Source organism: Calonectris borealis, chromosome 8 (assembly GCF_964195595.1).
Source record: "Calonectris borealis chromosome 8, bCalBor7.hap1.2, whole genome shotgun sequence".
NCBI classification, from domain to species: Eukaryota; Metazoa; Chordata; class Aves; order Procellariiformes; family Procellariidae; genus Calonectris; species Calonectris borealis.
The window spans coordinates 32651482-32670084 of NC_134319.1; the positions used below are offsets into that span (position 1 = coordinate 32651482).

General features: G+C 48.8%; 1 protein-coding gene across 1 annotated transcript; it reads left to right on the top strand.

The window, feature by feature from the left end:
* Positions 1-1170: 1170 nt before the first annotated feature.
* LOC142085222 (quinone oxidoreductase-like protein 2) lies at positions 1171-8901 on the top strand. Its single transcript, XM_075157012.1, is given in 11 exon segments — positions 1171-1179; positions 4143-4247; positions 5383-5532; positions 5844-5863; positions 5865-5951; positions 6785-6800; positions 7246-7373; positions 7375-7465; positions 7925-8155; positions 8834-8870; positions 8873-8901. Coding segments are annotated over 11 exon segments (903 nt in total).
* Positions 8902-18603: the final 9702 nt, after the last annotated feature.

Sequence of the window (18603 nt, forward strand, 5' to 3'; positions counted from 1 at the left end):
CAGGGAGAAGGCAAGCAGTGTGGGGTAGTACCATTTTTACAGTCCCTGTTCTGCCCTTAATTACGAGCTTAAGTGATGGCTAATAAAGATGATCCAAACCAAATAAATTGAGCTGCTGCTCTAATTAAGCGGCTTTTGCTGCATGCAATGAGCCAGACCCATCTGTGTCATAGTTCAGCAGAAGCCAGGAGGGTTCCACGAGGGATTCATTTGAATTGCATCTGAACTGCTTCAAGGAGGAAAACGCAGCGCTGACCATCTTGTTTCCTACACTGCTAGCCAAGAAACACTGGTCCATTCCCCAGACAGTCATCCTGGGCAGGGGCACAGTCATTCACATACATTTCATTTGATTGCATCTGCCTTTATGGCAAGAACATTAATGTGAGACCTTCCGTTGCTTATGGGAGGGAAGCTTGAAGCTGTTGGGAAGCAACGATTGTTTTTCTGGCCAGGTAATACTACAACAATAACACTTCGTGGCCATGCCCCTGTTTTTTAGCCAGTCCCATACAGCAGAGACAAGAAGCGGTTCCTGTTGGATGTATGTTTACTGTTGGACGTACGTTTATTTGATAGATGAAATGAGCTGACAGTCCCCTTGACAAATTGCAGCAGAAGGCTTTTCAGATCATCCACTTCTCACAGGTAGGGGCTGACACTTAGCAAGGGCAGATGTGAAGGACAGCATATACGGAGAGAGCCCACGCCGTGACTGCCCTGCAGATATACAGCTTTAATTTCAGGAGCCCGAACTCCCAAACCACAGCTAACGCTCCCGCAAGCCTCCGCTCTCCAGATGTGCAATGCCCAGTCACCTCTGAGGGTACAGTCCAAAATGTTTAGGGCTCCCTGTGCACGAGTGCGAATTTTTGCCTGAGAAATACTGAGCATTTGGGAGATAACATAGGATATTTTTCCTCCCTCTTCTATATTTTCTATGGAAGAGTGTACTCTCAGCACCATATCTTCTATGACCACAGCTGATATTTTATTATCCACTTGCCCCAGAGAAGAGCCGGTACGTGATCCTTTTGCAGGACTCCAAGCCAGGTTGTGTACGATGTCTTGTAACCACATGCCCCGGCATATCTGAAAATGGTACCAGGATTTAGCTTGAGCCTGCTCCCTTCTCCTTCATGTCACCATAAGGCACCAGGGCTAGTGGTCATGACCCTGGTAAGAAAGGCGCTCTCTGCTTAATATCTTAAGATACCATTTATGGAGCTAATCCTAGAAGGAAAAAGGGGATAGCATAGAAAATCTCACATCTGTTCACATGCGGGGCACTCTGAGTTGTGCAGAATCAGCTGGATCTCCGATCAGGGCATGGCACCCTGTGCCGATCTCACCCATCTGTCCTGTCACCAACGCTTTGGTCTTTAGAGCTCTTGCAGGACTTTATTAGAAGAAACCAGCTCCGTTCCTCATCCAGAGTGCCAAGCAAAAGCATGGTCACATGCAACTGTGCTGCTTCACTTGAAGATAAAGACAAGGACGCGCAGGTGGTGTGATTGCCGGTGCCAAGCGGGAGCTGCCTCCGATACGATTAGCCGGCAAAGTTTACCCTGTGCCAAGGGATACGCATGGCATGGCACGAGCTGGACAGCCACGCTGTACGTGCAGCACAGCACAGCACCTTCACAGGGTAACTGCTACATGGACCAGTAACTGCTGGACATACCATGCTCTTCCTTAGGGTCACTACAGTAACAAATAGCCATACGGATTTTTCCAGACTCAAATTTGTTGTCTCACACTCCCTCCCCCATACACATTCCCATCCGCCTTCCGGACAGAAAGTTATGAGATGTTTCAACCCAAGAAGCACATTATTTTCTCTGAAAATACTTTTCTCTGAAAATCATACGCAAACAGCAGTGTAGGTTCAGAGCAAGAGATCCCCCGAGGGGAAAGGATGAGCTTGTGGTTAAACCATGGGATGGAGAGTCAGCAGATCGGGGTTTCTCATCCCCTGGCTCTGTGAGCTTTGACTCACTCTGACCCCTGCGTGGTTCATGCATGTTCGGTTTCCCCATCTGGAAAATCAGTGTGATGACACTGCAACGGCAGCACGTGGCCGTTTATAGCTGCTGGGAACCACCATGGGCGCCTGCAAAGGCACACTCGGGACTTCGGGATGCAAAATGCTCCTCTGCAAAGTTTTCCGCAGGTGTGGTCCACCGGAGCTGCAAAGATCTACTTCGATATTTAAATATTTACCCAGCATTTAAATATTTACCCAATATTGAAAGCGTCAGTCAGCGCTCAATGCCTGGTGCCCTGGGGATGCACAGCCACGTGGGTGGCTGTGCCCTGGGAAGCTGCGCTGTGGGGCCGGATTGCCAGGGGCTGCAGCGACCCTGCCACCGCCCCGAGGTGGGATGGGGCACGGAGGGGGCCTGAAAGGCCATGAGGCACCCTTTTCTTTTTCCCTGTCCCCTTTTCCCCATCCATTCCTCCCTGCCTGTGGCTCAGCCTCAGGGCAGGGATTCCTTCACTTCCCCTCAAGTCCAGCACTGAAGATCTTTGCTCCCCCACCACCTTCCTGGAGCATCCCCAAGGTCCTCCTTGGCTTTAGCTAGGAGTGCTTTATGAAACACTGCCCTGGCGAGAGGATGGTACAGTTTTACCTCCTGCGGGCATCTGTGTTTCAGGATGGGCATCCTGGGACAAGCCTCCTGGAGAGGAGGCGCTTGGGGCTCCTGAGCTGGCAAAGCCCCTGGCCTTGCAGGATGTCCCATGCCCTCCTCTGCAGCCCCACCAGGTAGACTGATCACTGCAAAAGCTTGTGGCGTTTGATGGTTTGCCAAGAATAATCTCATGCCGTTATACTGGGGAAGTAAATCAAGTTGTGTTCTTTTGGGGGAGCTTGTACTGCTCTGTCTGGTCTGCTCTGTCTCCAGGATCTGCAGTCCCTCTGCTCCCTTCTTTCAGCTCCAGTCATCTCCTGCTTCAGTGCCCTCTTCTCTGGATCTCTCCTGCTGTCCTGTCTCCTCTGCCATTGCCAGGCGTTCGTTGCGAGTGCAGGGGCCACCAGCCCTCCACAGCTTCATGCACTGGAGAAAGCCCTGCTCTGGGAATTTGACAGCATCTCCAGCCCCCTCTCCACTTGCTCTGCCCTGTCCATTTGCCCCGAAACTCTCCACAACAGAAGGGACTGCCGCTTTTCATATTATTTGGGCAATGCCCCGCATTCAAATCGTCCCCTTTAATGCTACATTAGCAAGAACAGAGCTGTCTCTCCTCACCAATACATTTCCAGGTTCTTTACAGAGAAGAGGGTCTTTGCCCCCGTTTTACAAGTGTGGACACGGGACTTACACAAGTGACTTGTGCAAGATCTCCAGGCAGAGAAGCAGCAGCAGAGCTGGAAGATCTCCTAAGTCCCATCCCAGTGAAGTTGCCTAAGAACAGGACGTACAAACAGACAAAGGTTATGCGCAGGTTGCAAAAGGTAGAGAAGATAGTGGGAAAGAGGTAGGTTAAATCCAAGATGCTGCAAGGCAACGTGACATTCAGATGTCACCCCCCCTTCCACGTGTCACTTCCAGTATCTGCCTGCTCATCCCAGCATACACTCCACTATGGTGGTGGCGTGTGCAGTACATGTTTGCCACGTCCTTGAAAGAGCAGAGATCTGCAAAAATGTTTGGGTTTTGGTTTTTTTTTTCCCCTCCCCAATTATTTGCATTAGGGAAAGGGGATGACAAGCTTAAAATCCACAGGGCCCTGTGTACCTGCACCAAGGAGATAAAATCCACAGAAGTCTCCTATCATGATCAACATACACTGAAAGAATAAACGTCCCAAATTGAAGCATAGCACAAAACTGTCCCAGCACAATAACTGCTCCTCCATGCATGCTGTTCATTTTCCACCAGGTCCCATGGGACAACATCCCAGGGGAGAATCCACACAGCCACAGCAAAACTGGTTGCTGTCCCCAGTTTTGTCTGGTTGAGACTGTGACCCTGTGCTTTAGAGAGCACCAGCGTCTTTTGAGAGGTGGGACAGCACAGTGGTTAGCATGACAACTGGAAAGATCAAGATCTGGTTATTCAGGCTTTGCTGTATCTTTAAAACTTGTCTGCTGCTGTGGGATGGGAGGGAGTTCATGTTTGTCCCCTTCGCCCTCGCAGGTCCCAGTGGGTGTCCATTACTGCGGGTTAAATTCTGCTGGCACCTTGGCCTGCCAGGGATTGTATCAGGAAAACCATGCTCTTGCCTTTACTCCTGGTGAGAAGGTGACTGATCTGTGCAGAAAGTGTAGAGTGACTGACGAACTAAAGCATTAAATTCTCATTGGGTTAAGAGCAGAGGAGCAGCCTGGGAAATGAAGACCACTGCGAGTAAAGCAGAGGCTCACTCAGGGCATCTTCTTGGAGCCAACAAGACCACCGCGTTTTAACGTTCTCTCTGAAAAAAACGTTTTGCATTTTCAAGGTAGCGTGCAAAGAGCACTCATGCTAGTCTGGGAGAGCTACTGTAAATATTAAGCTTGCCTGAAAGCTAAGAAAACCAAAGCATAGAGAGGTTTTGGGCAGGGCTGTGTCCTTCTGTCCTAAGCCTGGAGCTCCTCAATGCTGCAATAATTCACTTAAGCATGAGACAGCCTAGCATCGTGGGTAGGGGTGCCAGCCTGTCCCTGGGCAGATGTGCCACCCTGGCACCCTTCAGCCTGGCGTGGACACAGGGAGTGTTCCCCTGCTGAAGCCATGTCTTTGCCCCTTGAAAAAACCCCTCTGGCCCTCAGCCCCTGTGTCTTTCAAGGTCCGGGCGATGCTTATGTGGTCCTCCTTGCACCAAGCCCTTCAGGCTGAGCCATCTCCTTTGGCTTTGCCCATCCAGGAGCCTTGTGTCTTGTGTCTTGATCACACTTCTGAAGTCCAAGGGTGTGAAAATGTCCCCTTTCCTCTGCAAAAATATATCGGTATTCCCAAATAAAAGAAATCCCTACCTAATGAAGCAAGCAGTTGCTGTCTGCTGGGCTGATGCTGCCATCTTCTGCCCACCTGGTGCTTTGCTGCCCAAAGCTTCCCCAGCCCTTGGCCCAGGGACCTGCCCGTGTGCAAGGTAAAGGAGATGAGGAAAATGCAGGAATGGAAGAATTTAGGAATGGCCTCGTGACCCCTCATCAGTCACTGTGGGTGGAGATCCAGATGCGTGCCACCGGGGTTGTCTTCTTCAAGCCTTTGCATCGTGGTTGTGGATGCGAGCGAGAGGTGCTGCGCTCTGCCGGATGAAGGAGAAGGCGTAGGCTCTGCGTGAGGAGTCACATTCAAAAGATGAAGGGGGTAAATACGCGCAGTTAATGCAATTGCTAAGTGGACTGTTATTAGACACAGCTTGAGCGGTTCACGGTTCTTCCTGAAAACGCAGGAAAATCAAATGCTTAATTCAGAGAGAACAGCAGGACTGCGCGATTTCTCTCCTGACACCCATCCAAGAAGAGTTTTTTGGCAGGGACACAGTGTAATTGGTGTGACTGGCACTCAAGCTATGGCAGCGGAGTCGGTTGTTGATCAGAAGGTAAGGATACAGAGCAAAATTTTGTTTTCCAAAATTGGAGAAGACTTTTGCATCTCTGTTTGGGGCTTTAGTTCTGCCAGAGCCGCTGCCACGCAAGCCTTCGATTACTTTTTTCCCTTCCCCTGGCACCACTGGCAGAGTGAGATGCTTGGGGGGAGTTTTTCCCAAGCAGAAGGCTGTTAAAAGATGTAAAAAACTTAAAACAAACCTTTTCACATACCAGTCCCCCACGATTCCTCGCCATGGGTTCAGTCCAGCAGAGCTTCAGCCCCATCCCTCCTTGGGATTGTGTTGTGGGTCTTTGCACGCAGATGTTGTGGCAGATCCCTGAAGGTGTCACACAAGGATGCAGTGGCATTGCCGACCACCTACGGCACAGCCTCGCTGGTTCTTGACCATAGGGCATGGCTTCAGCCAGGGTAAGTGGCAGCAGAAGCAGCTCAGAGGGCAACACATGAAGCATAGCCCCAAACCCGGGCATTTCAGCTGTCAAAAATGTTGTGGCATCTTGTCTCTTTTGCACACATCTGTATAAGCTGGGGCAGATCATTTTGGGTTTACGCCTTGATTTTCCCTCCCTCTAAGAGTGGGGGAAGCGTGCAGATCCCATGGAAGTGAGGATTGCAGAGCAGCCAGGGGGGATGCAGCCGGTGAGAGATGTGGTCAGCAGCCCCGACCTGTTGAATTTCAACAGTATTAAATTGCCAGGGCCTGCAGGAAAGGCAGCTCTTATAAACTAAACCCACAGATACCGTGGGAGCTTTAAAACTGTTCAATGTGAACTTTCTCCAAAAGAATTTGATGTTCCTGGTGAACCTGTTCAGCACTGAGAGGCTCTATAAACCACGGGCCACGTGCAGTGGTGAATTAATTCTCCATTCCCCTCGCTGGGAAGTGTCCCGAGCAGGCACCGTTGCACAGCTGTCTCACCGAAGGTGTGCGTGCGGTCCATGTGCGTCTCTCCTGATGGGGCTTTAGGGCAGCAGCTCTGGTTTGGAGGAGCAGGGTCGTACCGCTCTGCCTTGGCTAGGGAGCTGTAGTGGGGGATGTCTGTAACTCACTGGATTTTCAGTAGCAGCTGAAATGCTGAGTTCTCCGCTTCTCTGAAACACGGAAACATCTCTAGACAAAGCCGTAGAGATTAAGCAACTTCCTGACGTTCGTAGAGAGAGACAACAGCAGAGGTGGGGACAGCCTGCAGAAATCACGTCTACACCTTGGTTCATGCAATCCTCCTCCCCCTGCCCCGCAGCAGAGGCAATTACATGGTCTGTCTGAACGGTACAGGAATGACATTTTCTCTACAGCCTGGAGTTAATGTACTTCTGCTTGTAAAGTCATCCGGCAGACGTAGATCCTTGCTTAGCAGATTATTTCACTTTGCAACATCGAAGCTTTGTGCTGGGGCAGAGCCAGCGCCTTGGGTTCGGCTGAGCCCAGGGAGGGGGACAGACCTCCTTTCCGCAGAGGTACCCCTCAAATGGCTGCGGTACCCAGCACGTCCCTGATTGCAGGGGGGATTCTTGTGGCCTTGAAACATATTGTCCCCTTCAGAAATCCATTACATGTTGCCGCTGTGCCATACACATATACACATTTTAAATATATACAGAGAAAGAGTTGGGTCTCTGGCTCCAACTTCCTTGTCTGCTATAAATAAAATAAAAAAGAAACATACCTCCAGCCTGAGATGCTCTGTGCTTCTCCGAGCAGAGCAGCTTTTGCACGGGGTGGTGGGTTTTCCTTTGGTCTCGGGTGATAGTGGCAGCTGGAAGTGACCCCAAACACGAGCTGGCTCTGAAGAGCAGCATGAACCACAGCACCAACTGCAGCCGGAGCAGGCAGAGAGGAAATGAAGACGCTCAAAAGCAGCAGAGCAGCCAACATGGCCATCGAGGCCATCGGTGGGGACCTCTTCAAGGCAGCTCTGCAAAGTTGCACTGAAATAAAAGCCCTGCCTTGCTCTACCTTATGACAAACCCATGCAAGCACAGGTGATGCTGTTGACCTGTTTGAAGGTTTTGCTTTGGGGGAAGGTTAAGCAAATGCGTTGGGCTCTGTTTGCAGAGATGCAGCCAAGGGGAGGCTACTTTAGGGTCCAGCCCCAGCCGACCACCTCCCAGGGGCAATGTGCTTAAGCCCCCTGTGCATGCAGAGGGGGTGTGGGTGGCACAGGAGCTTGGCTTGCTGCATTTATTTTTTGGGTTTTTTTTAGGGTTTTAAGTATGTTCTCTGAAAACCGACACTGAAGTACAACAGCCCAGACCAGAGCATTTCATACCTGAAAGCTCAGCATCCACAGCCCTTCAGCCCTCCTCAGCATGCAAGTACTGCCTCAGGACGAGGTGCGAGACCTCCGCTAGATTTGTCTTCTTTCCTCCCCTCTCCTTGCAGCTTGGCGTGGGAAGGCAGGATTGTGGGGATGGGTTTTACCAGAGGAAAAATCCCCTCGATTCCCACCAACCTGCTGCTTCTGAAGAGGGTCTGCCACAGGAGTGGCTGGAGTCAGTACCAGGAAGATGATTTCACCATTTTTTTCCTCTCTACTATCTCCTCCATTCCCCAGTATTGCCAGGAAGGAAATATCCATCCCCATGTTGGAGCAGTCTTCAAACTGGAGGAGGTAAGCATAGAGCAGATTCCTCAGGATTATTTTAGCAAAGCTTTTTTTTTGTAGTAGAAACAGGTTTTTGTGTGCAGTTAGGTCCCTGGCACAGAAGCCTCCCGAGTCCTGCTTCTCTAAGAAACAAAAACATTAAATCAAGAAATCCCATTTTCCCCTCACCCTTTTTAATTTGGGTTTGAGCCAGGGAGCCGTTAACTCCTGGTTCAGTACAGCAAGGCCAGAATTGCAACATGCTCAGTGGGGAAAATCATATAAAACCACTCACTCCCATACCAAAGAGTTTGTGGTCTTAAAGAAGAATAATATGCTGTGATAATATTTTAGAAGTGGGTTAGATTTAGATGTGCTTTCATTTGCATTTTTCCCCCTGAGCACCTCTGAAGATGTTCAAAACACTTCTTTTTTTCCTCATTTGATGGTACTTTAATCCTTAAATAATGGCTCAGCTCCCCAGAAATATTTATGTAGCCACCATCCAGCACGCTCAGGGTTGTAAGGTAAAGGAATACCCAGGAGCTGGTCTGATCCTGAGTTATTTCAATCCCAGCAGTAGATCCCAGGGGTGGAAAGCCCAGACTCAGATGCAGACTTCTCCCATGCATCCTCGTTCTGCCCCTTCCTTCCCTGCAAAGCCCTGCCCTGATGGCCATCACCGTAGATACCCGGTGTTTGCAGGTAAAAGAAGCCTTCAACCACATGCTCCAGCACAAGTCCTAGGAAAGGTCATCATCTCCATGAAGTAAATGTGCTGTTTCCCCAGGACTCAGCCAGAGGAGGAGACTCTCCAAGCTCCCACCTCAACAGTGGATGAGCCCAATGAGTCAGGGACACAACTTAGTTACGGTGGCTTAAGAAGTTGCTGCATGTCAGCTGAACAGGGGTACCTGTTGATGGCTCTGTGCTTTTAGCCTGTCCCCTTTCTTGGCTGGAGAGGCTGGAAAGGCTCCTGCCAAGGCTCATGAAATGTCCTGTATCACCACAGTTCCTGCAGGAACACTCATTTTGACCAGGTTACCTGGCCTCCCAAAATCTTGAAGAAGTTTACACAGCGCTCAAAACCTGACCCAACAGCATTTCTCAGTGGCAGAGTCACATATGTAGCCCAGATGTAAGCTGACTTCTTACACAGCTCGTCCAACCCCAGCAGAAGGCTAAGGGCCATTTTTCCCTTATTGACAACAGCCTCGTATCCTGTGTTGGCTGTGGTTATTGGTTATGGGAGCAGAGGAAAGTACCTCACTTCCAGCTTCTTCTTACCTAGTTTGAGCTGTACAAAGAGCAACTGAGGCTAACTGGGGTCCCACCGATCCCCGTTTGGAAGCCACTGCCATAGGACATCAGAGCAGTGCCCCGCCAAGCATCCGATAAGCAGCTTGACAGAAAGGTCTGATCTGAAACGAGGCCCAAAATGAGAAAGACACGGGTGGAGGCATAAAGGTTTGCATGTATGTTTTGACCAGGGAATGAAGTTACTGGCCCATCCCGCCTCCAGCAGTGCCCAGCAAGGAAGGGAGACTGCTCTCCTGCCTTCCCTCCCCCTTGCCCACCCACGTTCTCAGTCATTTCTGCCTGGGGAGAAGGAATGTGCTCTTGACCCTGTATCAGTCCAGCTTGGTCCCAGGAGGGGCAATTACAGATACCATTACCTTCATAAGCATCGCTGCAAACAAAAGGAACCTGAAACTCTAGTAACGAGCTGCCTATACTTTTTGAAGCTTAATGAGAGAGACTTAAACTACAACGGACTGTGGAGACGCAATAGTCAAACCGTTTCATCCGACAATACTTAAATTGGTCTGTGCTGTGCCCTGCTGTTCCAGCATTGCATAGACTCAGGCTGCACAAGCCGCTTCAGCGCTGCCTTGATTACAAAGCTTCCTCTACTGCAATAACCCCCCTGGCTTTCTTAGCGTGCCTTTATTACGGCAGCCACTCCAGTCCTGCTTTGCAGTGCCTTAGACCCTGGAGGAAGTTATTTAACTCTCATCCATCCTTTAAAAGCTTTGCAAATTCATCACATTGTGCACAGCTTCTCATTGCAGAAGAAAAGAAGTGGTTTTTTAGCTTATTTCACTGGTAATAGCAGAAAATGGTCTACTGCGGCAAAGAATTTATCCAAATAAGCTGTGAGCTGTAGCTGTCCTGTAGATAACATCCAGCTCGTTTTAGTGCCCTGGAAACTCTCTACAAGTATCCACAATTGGAGCATCGTTGTGCTTTAAGTAAATGCACGGCTTAAAGATGGTGGTCAGTAAAGACCACTGAACAGTGGTTTCATTTTATATGTTCAAGCTGTCCCCTAAATTATTGGCAACACCTAAAGTTAGTAGTCTGATGGTGGAAGAGCAGGACCCTTACCCTGTTGCACCCACTGAGCTTCCAGCAGTGTTTAAGGACTTTAAGTCATACATTACACCTAGATTACTGCATTTGTTATCATCATCCTTCCATCAGTTTGCTGTGTTGAAATAGTATCTTTAGTGTCTTCAGGTCACAGCACAAGGGGTTCCACAATTTAGTTATACAGTATCGATACAGAAAACCTAAACAAACTGATTTTAAGTCTATCTGACAGTATTTTTTATATTTTTTCTATTATAATAAGCCCTGAAGAAACAAGTCCCTCACTACTAAGTGCTGCTTACATCTGCCACATCTTTTCTTGATCTTCCTTTTCCCATGTAGAAGGGTCTTCAGGCCTTCAGAGACCCCCCCATGCCTTACAGCCTTATCTCTTCAATGGTATAGAAGCCTTTCAAGGACTTCTGCTTTTTGCTGACAAGTAATTATTTTATACAAAGTAATAAATACCTTTTTTATTTTACAGCTGTAGAACATGTTTCAGGTTTTGGTCTCTGCTTCTCAACCTGATGCCCATCTTCAACAACTGCTTCACTCTAGCTCTTCCTGCTTCATCAGCCAGCCCCACAGCAGAAACCTACCCTTTCCCACTCTACCTCTCTAAAGCCCCTGCTGGGCCTCTCAGTGCCTTAATAAGCTTTAGTGGCCCTGACTGACCTCACCTGAGCATCCCCACCCACGGGCCTGGGGTCCTATATAAGCTCAGCCTGGGGGCTTCACTTCTCTAAGCTGTGTTGTAGGAACACCAACTCTAGCTCGGCATAGCCAGACTGGCCTTAGACCCTACTGCTTCTGGACCCAGCCACTTGTGTTTGATTGAGGTACTTTCTCTAGACCTGATTCTGCTGGACTTTAGACCCACCTCACCCCTATGGAGATGCCTGATGCCTGGATCTGGGGGCTTTCAACACTCTTCCCTTTAGGTCCTCCAGCTCCCAGAGGAGGTTAAACCTTTGTTACTTGCTTTTATACCCTAGTGTTAGCAGTTGATTGTTTGTTGTTCTTGTTGAAGATCTTCCATCATCCAGGTGATTCCTTTGTGACATCTTTCCTGGAACAGCACTGTTTGGTTGTCCCAGTGTCTTCCCTTTGCAGCAGGAGCTGTGGTAGTGCTGGGCTTTCCCTTGCGTTGGCTCTGTGGGGCCTGCTGTGCCTCTGCACCCACATCTGGGTGGTGGGAGGCACCCTTGGGACTCATTTCCATGTGACCTCCTGCAGCCTAGTCCTGGCACCCCTACACTGAAGCTCCCAGGTGCTCCGAGAAGGTTGTGCATCCCACCCAGACTTCATTCAGCTGAGCTTAAGGATGTCAATAAGCTGGGCAGATGCGATGGTGGGTATCTGCGACTGCTTGCTGAGTCATTTGTTATTGCTGCCTTCTGAACAGACGCTTGTCAGCCTCACGCTGGGGTAGCTGAGCAATTTGGGAAAGGAGCATGCTGTTGGCCAGGGTGGATCATAGCCCTGCTAGGTAGAGTTAAGTGAGGGAGAAAAATTGCGACTACCCACAGGGTGTTGCCTTTCTCAGAAACTGTGAAGGATTTCTTCAGCTCTTCAAAATGTCTGGAGTTTTAGTACTTACAATCAGCAAAAATTGGAGTGGAATATCAACAGAGCACAGCTTTCAAAAACTCATTTTCTTTTTCCTTTCAAGCTGACAATAGGATTTTAAGAAAAACTTTTAATAATGGATACACTTTTGAATAATGGATGCCTCACAGCCCAAGTCCCTTGACTTTTCTCTCTGTGCCTGAATGAGAAGCCTTTTAATTGCACAACACGTGGAGAGGAGGTACAAAATGCTTTGTGTCTTGTGCTGCTGATTAACTGATGCGTATGCTCCCATTAAACATTCAGAGATGGGTAAGAGTATCCCAGCCCGAAGCTGTATGTTACGCGTGTTGGGTTTTTATCAGCTAAGGATCTGGCAAGAGATGTTTTGTGTTTTTCTGTCTCCGTCATGGCTGCCTGTAATTGTCCTCTTCTTTTTTTTGTGGGTTGGATCTTTTCTGCTTCTAGGGTGTTGTTCCACATGAAGAGCTCGCACCTTATTCACACTCCGGGCTCATGCGATGTGGTGCGAGGTCACTTTTGCGAAGTGAAGAAGCCCCCTGAGCTTAGACTGGGGAACAAACTTTGAAATAGGGTTTTCCAAAATAGCAGTGCTTATTGCAAGGGTTTTGCTGAGAGATGGTTGTATGGGGTGAAAGCGTTGCCCTGGTGTCTCTGCCAGGCTGGATGCTGTGCCATGGTGTGATGGTGAAGCTGCAACACGTGGAATGATTTGAGTGCCCTGTGAATTAGCAGTGTGGGATGTGGGGGGAGGAATTAGCAAGCACAGTGGGGGTACGGGTCTCCCCTGCTCTTATTCTAGCATGCTGCTCTCTGTCCCTGGCGCTGGTTCTTCTCCAAGTTAATTCAGCTGTCACGGAAGTTTAACTCTGCTGCAGAAGGGAAAAGGCAAGTCACTGTGCCCCTGAAAAATGTAAAGGGTGGGTTTGGGGTTAATGGGGTTTTTTGTGCTCTTTGTCTTCAGTTTCCCCAGTCCCTGGTGAGGTGCCCAGCAGTTTGAACCCAGATGGGCTCAGCCGAGCAAAATCTTGCTGTGTTAGTAGTTCTCTAACTTTTGTCTGCACAAAAAGCCCTTAAAACAAGAAGCTATGATCCCATCAGCTCCCCAGTTTTCTTTCCAAGCACAAATCCAGCCCAGGGACTAAGCCTCAATGAATAAATGTTGCTGGACCCCAGCTCCGTCCTGCTCCCAGCATCCCAGCTGCGGGGGACTGGAGGCTCAGCTTATATAGAGAAATCCTGTGAGTCTGGAACAGTTTTAACTCTTGCCATTAGACCATAGAAGTACCTATGGAGGCAGCTTGCTGGGGTGGCACAGAGGGTCCTCTGGGCTGCCTTGTATCAGACTTTTCTCTTTCACTTAGAGGTTTTTGGTGATCCTTGCCCCGGAGGCTGCCGGCCAGATTTCTGGCTTTAAACAGTGGTTGTTCTGTCTCAATTTTGCAGCTCCTTGCCTTAGAGGACAACTGCAATTTAGTTTTATTTCGCAAAATTTGACATGACTTGAGACTGTGATTTACTGGCCTTGAAGGATATGGTATATGTAACCGTGGAGGGCATAAGTGGCTTGTCATGGTAGAGGAATCATAAATTGAGATGAAAAAAAAGAGGATAACATTACTGTCCAACTTTACAAGGTAACACTAAGAACAGGACACAGCGAAGCCATCTGTAACTGTCAAGGGTCTTTATTGTCCCTGATTGTGTGTAATAAAGCTCCTGAACAAGACCTGTGGACTCAAATACAAAGGCAACCAATGTTCAGGTGCCTGAAAAGACACAAGATGGCAATCTTTTCAAAAGAATGCCCTGGGATGTCTCGGGGCTAAAGATTTCCAAGCTATCAGCTTTCCTGGCTCTGGCATTTGCTGGAGACCCTGGGAAAGAGTCTGGGTCCAGGTGGACCATGGAGGTCTAATCCTTCCTCCACGGCTACCAGTAAAGGAGTCTGAAGGTATTTGTGGTGAGGTGGAGATCTCTGAGGGCATTAGCACAAGCAGGGCTGGTAGCCCTGGCTGTGTGGTCTGATCCAGACATGAGCTCAGCATCCCTCCCCTGCTCATTCGTGGCACCTGTGCCGCGAGGTGCAGCAGTGGTAACTGGCGATGTTTCTTCTGGGGCTTGTTTTGGCATCTGCATCCCCCTCTTTGCCTTCTCTCCCCTCCATATTTTCCAACAGACGCAGATCCAGAGGGACATTTCAGCTATTTCAGACAAGGAAGCATAAGCTCCTCTTGTTTTTTTTTTTGCTTAATGCCACAAGAATAGCTTTAGAATTCATCTCACTTAAAAATTAATTTTCCCTGGTTGAGCAGGGGGTGGTGAGGGGCGGGTGGAGGAATTACCTCTGCTTGGTTTTCATTGTTTGCCCAGTGAATATTTCCAGGCCTCTTGGTTTTATATGTTAATTTTCAGCTTAAAGGTTGTAAAGCATTATAATGTGGCAAGGCGACAGGAGCGGTGTGACAGTTTCCAGGCTGCTCGTGCTTGTTTTATCTGCAAATGGTTGAATTTGCAATGTGTAATGATCTCTGTAAGGCAGTTAGCCGTGAGATAAACATCAATTTTATGGCTGGGAAAACATAAGGGGTGTTGCACAGAAAAACGGGAGGACCTGAATACTGAAAGCTCTCTGACCTCCTCGACGCAGCTGGGTTTAGCTGTTGTGTCATGGTTGGCATCCCAATCCCTTCCCGTCGTGGGTCAAGCCGGGCGAGATGCCGTGGCGGAGCCTGCCACGATGGGATGCAGGAGCTGCACAGCCTTTCCTTTAGGGGAGGGGGATGCAAATAGTATTCACAGCCAAAAGTTAAGAGGTTTTGCTGAAGTAGGAACAAAGGCAAAGACTTCAAAGTTTTTTGGGGCTTGCTTTGTAGCAGGAGCTCATGCAGGAGGCTGGAGTTACCCTTCTGTTGCAGCCAGACTGAGGACTTGTACAGCACTTTGCACAGATGTGTTTTGATTTCCACAAATAATAGCTTTTTTGCAGCTCTGCTTCTTCATTGGATATAATGCGGGGTGTAAAATGCTTTTTCTTAATTTGCTGTGTGCTGAATGCCTTTGGAATGCAATTAATATTCTTGCCTAGGTCTCAAAAAATTAATAGACATGTCTGGATGCTGCTAAACATGACTATGTAGGTGCGTGGTGGGAGGGATGTCTCAGTCCCTCGAAGCTGGAAACAACCTAATATGGGGAAGAAAGATGCAAAACCATTGGTGCAAACTTAAGGACACAAACTGGCAATGGGGAGATGTGGTGCAGTGGATCAAATCCACACCATGGTGCTAATGGAGTGGCTGCAGGTGGGAGCGGACATAGCTCAGCTGCTTTGGGGGCCACCACCTTCTTCCCACTGGGATGTCCCTGGCCTGGGAAGGCCCCAGATGCCACCCCCAGCTGGAGCAGGGGCTCTTACTGCTCCTTCCCTGTAAGCCTGGGAGGAATGATCAAGCTAATTAATTAATTAGCTGCCATTGAGACTGATTGAGGATGAGGGCTCTCCCCATGCTGGTGCAGGTGCTCAGCCTGCCTGGGAACCTGAGCTCCTGGGTTTCCTGGGTGGTTTTAATTTTCTTGATCTGTGTGGGATATGTAATATGCTGTCAAATGTCTCAAATGCTGGCAATGTGTTCAGGGCTGGTGTTTTCACTCTAAAGAATATTTAAGGTGAGTTTTCATGTTTTATGTAGCTCATTGACTACTTGCATTTCTGCCATGCAGATGTGATGAGAGACGAGCTGGTTTCCATTTTTTCTCTTGGCTGTAGCCAGCCCTTTCAAACTCCCCTGTGCTGTGACATGATGCTTAAGACATCTCCACAAAAAAGTGTGTATATATCTCTCTCACATTTCTAGGGGGCTAAAGCTCAGAGATGAACGAAGCTTCCTATTGATGCCATTAAAAAAAAAAATAATCTCATCTCAGAACCAATTAGAAACAACATAAATCACCTAAAAATAGCTTCAGGTATTGAAATCACCTGGATTTCTCCTCTTAGGTTACAAAGATTTCTGATGAGGCTTTGCTAATTATCCTCACCAATTGGGTTTGGGGGGGGGGGGGGGGGGGGACACTGGTCCCAGTGTCCAGGGCTGGCTGTGAGCGGAGCCCCAATGCAGCACGCAAACACCCGGTGGGTATGAAGAAAAATGTTTTCCACCTAATCTTGTTACTGTGACAACAGCAGTGAAACCTTTTAAAGCAGAAAAATACGATTTTTTTTAAAGCGATAGTGGTGTCCCTTCAGCTCTGCCTGACAAATGCGATCTGCAGCGTGTGCTGCCTGCTCTGCAATAGCCCTGTAAGCTGGACGGCAGTCCTGTGGCACAGAGCTTGAGTTTCCGAGAAAGCTATGAATCTTTTTAAAATAGAAATTTCTTGGCTAGAAGTGATGCAGTTAAAGGGTTACCCTTTTCTTTCCCCTCTTTCTAGCCCATCTGGTCCTTTTATCTCTGTTTTTTCTTCCTTCACTTTTCATTTCCCAGCTCCTTCCCCTGGCTCTCTTCTCTTCCAATGCGCTTTTCTGCTTTTTCCTTTAAATTGGTGTTCCCCAGCTGTCCATTTTAAGCCACTTCTGCTCGAAGCTTGATGTTGCCGGTAGTGTTTCCTCCACCTCCCTCCCTAGCACGGACCGGTACAGCGTTCCCACCCATCTCAAACACAAGCATCACAAATTGCAGCCACTTTTATGCAAGTCAAGCTCCCGAGTCTTCCTCGCAACCCAAATCCCCCAGCTTTGGCTGGCAACAGCTCCAAGAAGCTGGGGCTGCTCTCAGCCTCTTCATGCGATGCTGGTTGAACTCTTGCAGGTTCCCAGTATAAATTTGTGTGGTTGCTAGAAAACAGGTTGGAAACATCCAGCAGTCACCTCTTGGCTAGAAACCTAAAATTATTAGCAGCTAAGTGGAAGTATGATATATATTTATATATTAAAAAAGTGGGATCCTCAAGGTGTCTAGGGATCCTTTCCAGCTTTCCCAAGAGACCTGACCTGTCCATAACAGACCTTTTACTTGGTTCAAAGCCTCCCAAGGTTTTGAAGGGCAGCTGTGAAAGGGATGGGAGATGCTTAATTTTGTTCTGCTGAAGCAGCTTGGCAGCATGAAGACAGCACTTCCCTGGTTTGCATTTCTTGCAGTTGGCTCTCGGTACAGCTGAGTGCTAAGGATATTTTTTTATGAAACGTTGAATTCTGCAGAGATCAAGTGCTTATTTCTTAGGATCACCAGGGAAAATTTCTTACTGTCCCAGTAGGGTGGAAATTTCAAGCTCTGAAGCTATAATATATTTAGCCTTCCAACATCATTAAAATCAGGTTTTGCCTGACAGCGCCACTGCGATGCAATGAATAAGATCCTGCCTGCAAATTCCAAATCAATCGGCGTTGTGGTATCGGGGTGGAGGTAATTTGCAGGAAAATTCTCAGGGAAAGCTAGGATTGCGAGGGTGTGAAAAAAAGAAAAGAAAAAAAAAAAGAAGGAAAAAAGCTGGTTTTCTGCTGGTCTCCCCATGTTTCTCTGTGCTGCCCTGGGGCTGAAATCTGGCTGCTCGCACTCAGCAAATAGTGGCTTCGGGGGGTTAGGAGACTGTGCGTGCTTTCCCTGGGGGGAAGATGGCACGTCGCGAGGCTGCTGCGTGGAAGATGCTGGCTCTTATATCCACCTTTTACTGTTGGTTTTCTATGATGCCATTTACTGTAACTTACTCCTTTTTCAGTTTTTAAGGTGCCCAGGGAGGTTTGGGAGAGGGTCTTGAGGCAGGAATCCCTGGTCGCTTATAGAATGAGGCCGTTATTGCACTATAAGGACTTAAATGAGGCAATGATGGGGTGGACCCCGGCTCCATCTTGCCCAAATTCTGTCCTGGGCAGCGGCGCGTGGGACAGATGTTATTTGCTTGAGCTATAGCTGGGTCCAGATTAAACCAACAAGTTTTATTTATTATTATTTAGGAAGCGTGAGGATGTATAGAGGAGGATACTTATTCATGGCATTAAAAAAAAAACCCCGCAGGAGAAATATCTGGCTTTTTTTGAGCTCGGAGGGCTGCACGCTCCATCTCTTGGGTGAGAGGAGGCACAAGCGATGGAGGAGGAGACCCTCAGGGATGCAAACAGCAGCAGAAATCCCCTCGGGAGTCGATCGAGCGGGTCGGTCCGGGGCGGAGGCTGCCCTTTGTCCCCCGCGGTGGCCCATGTGGCAGTGGACTTTGGCAGCGGCGCCCGGGGAGCGGAAGAAGGGCCCCGGCGGCCTCCGAGCAGGTGTGTGCGGCTGCCGCGGGGGGCGGACGGCGGTGGGAACCCCTGGCCAAAAATTTAGGAGGGCCCTTGGTGGGACCAAAAGGATCCTTGTGCCTGGGGGCTATTTAGGGCGAGGATTTAACCCTGATTTCACCTAGAAGGGGCACAAACTGACCTGTCTCTGTTCAGACCTGTGTCGTGTCCCCCCCTGCCAGCCCTGAAATGACCCCAAAATGCCTTAAACTTTGAGTGCGAGAGGGGTGACAAGTGG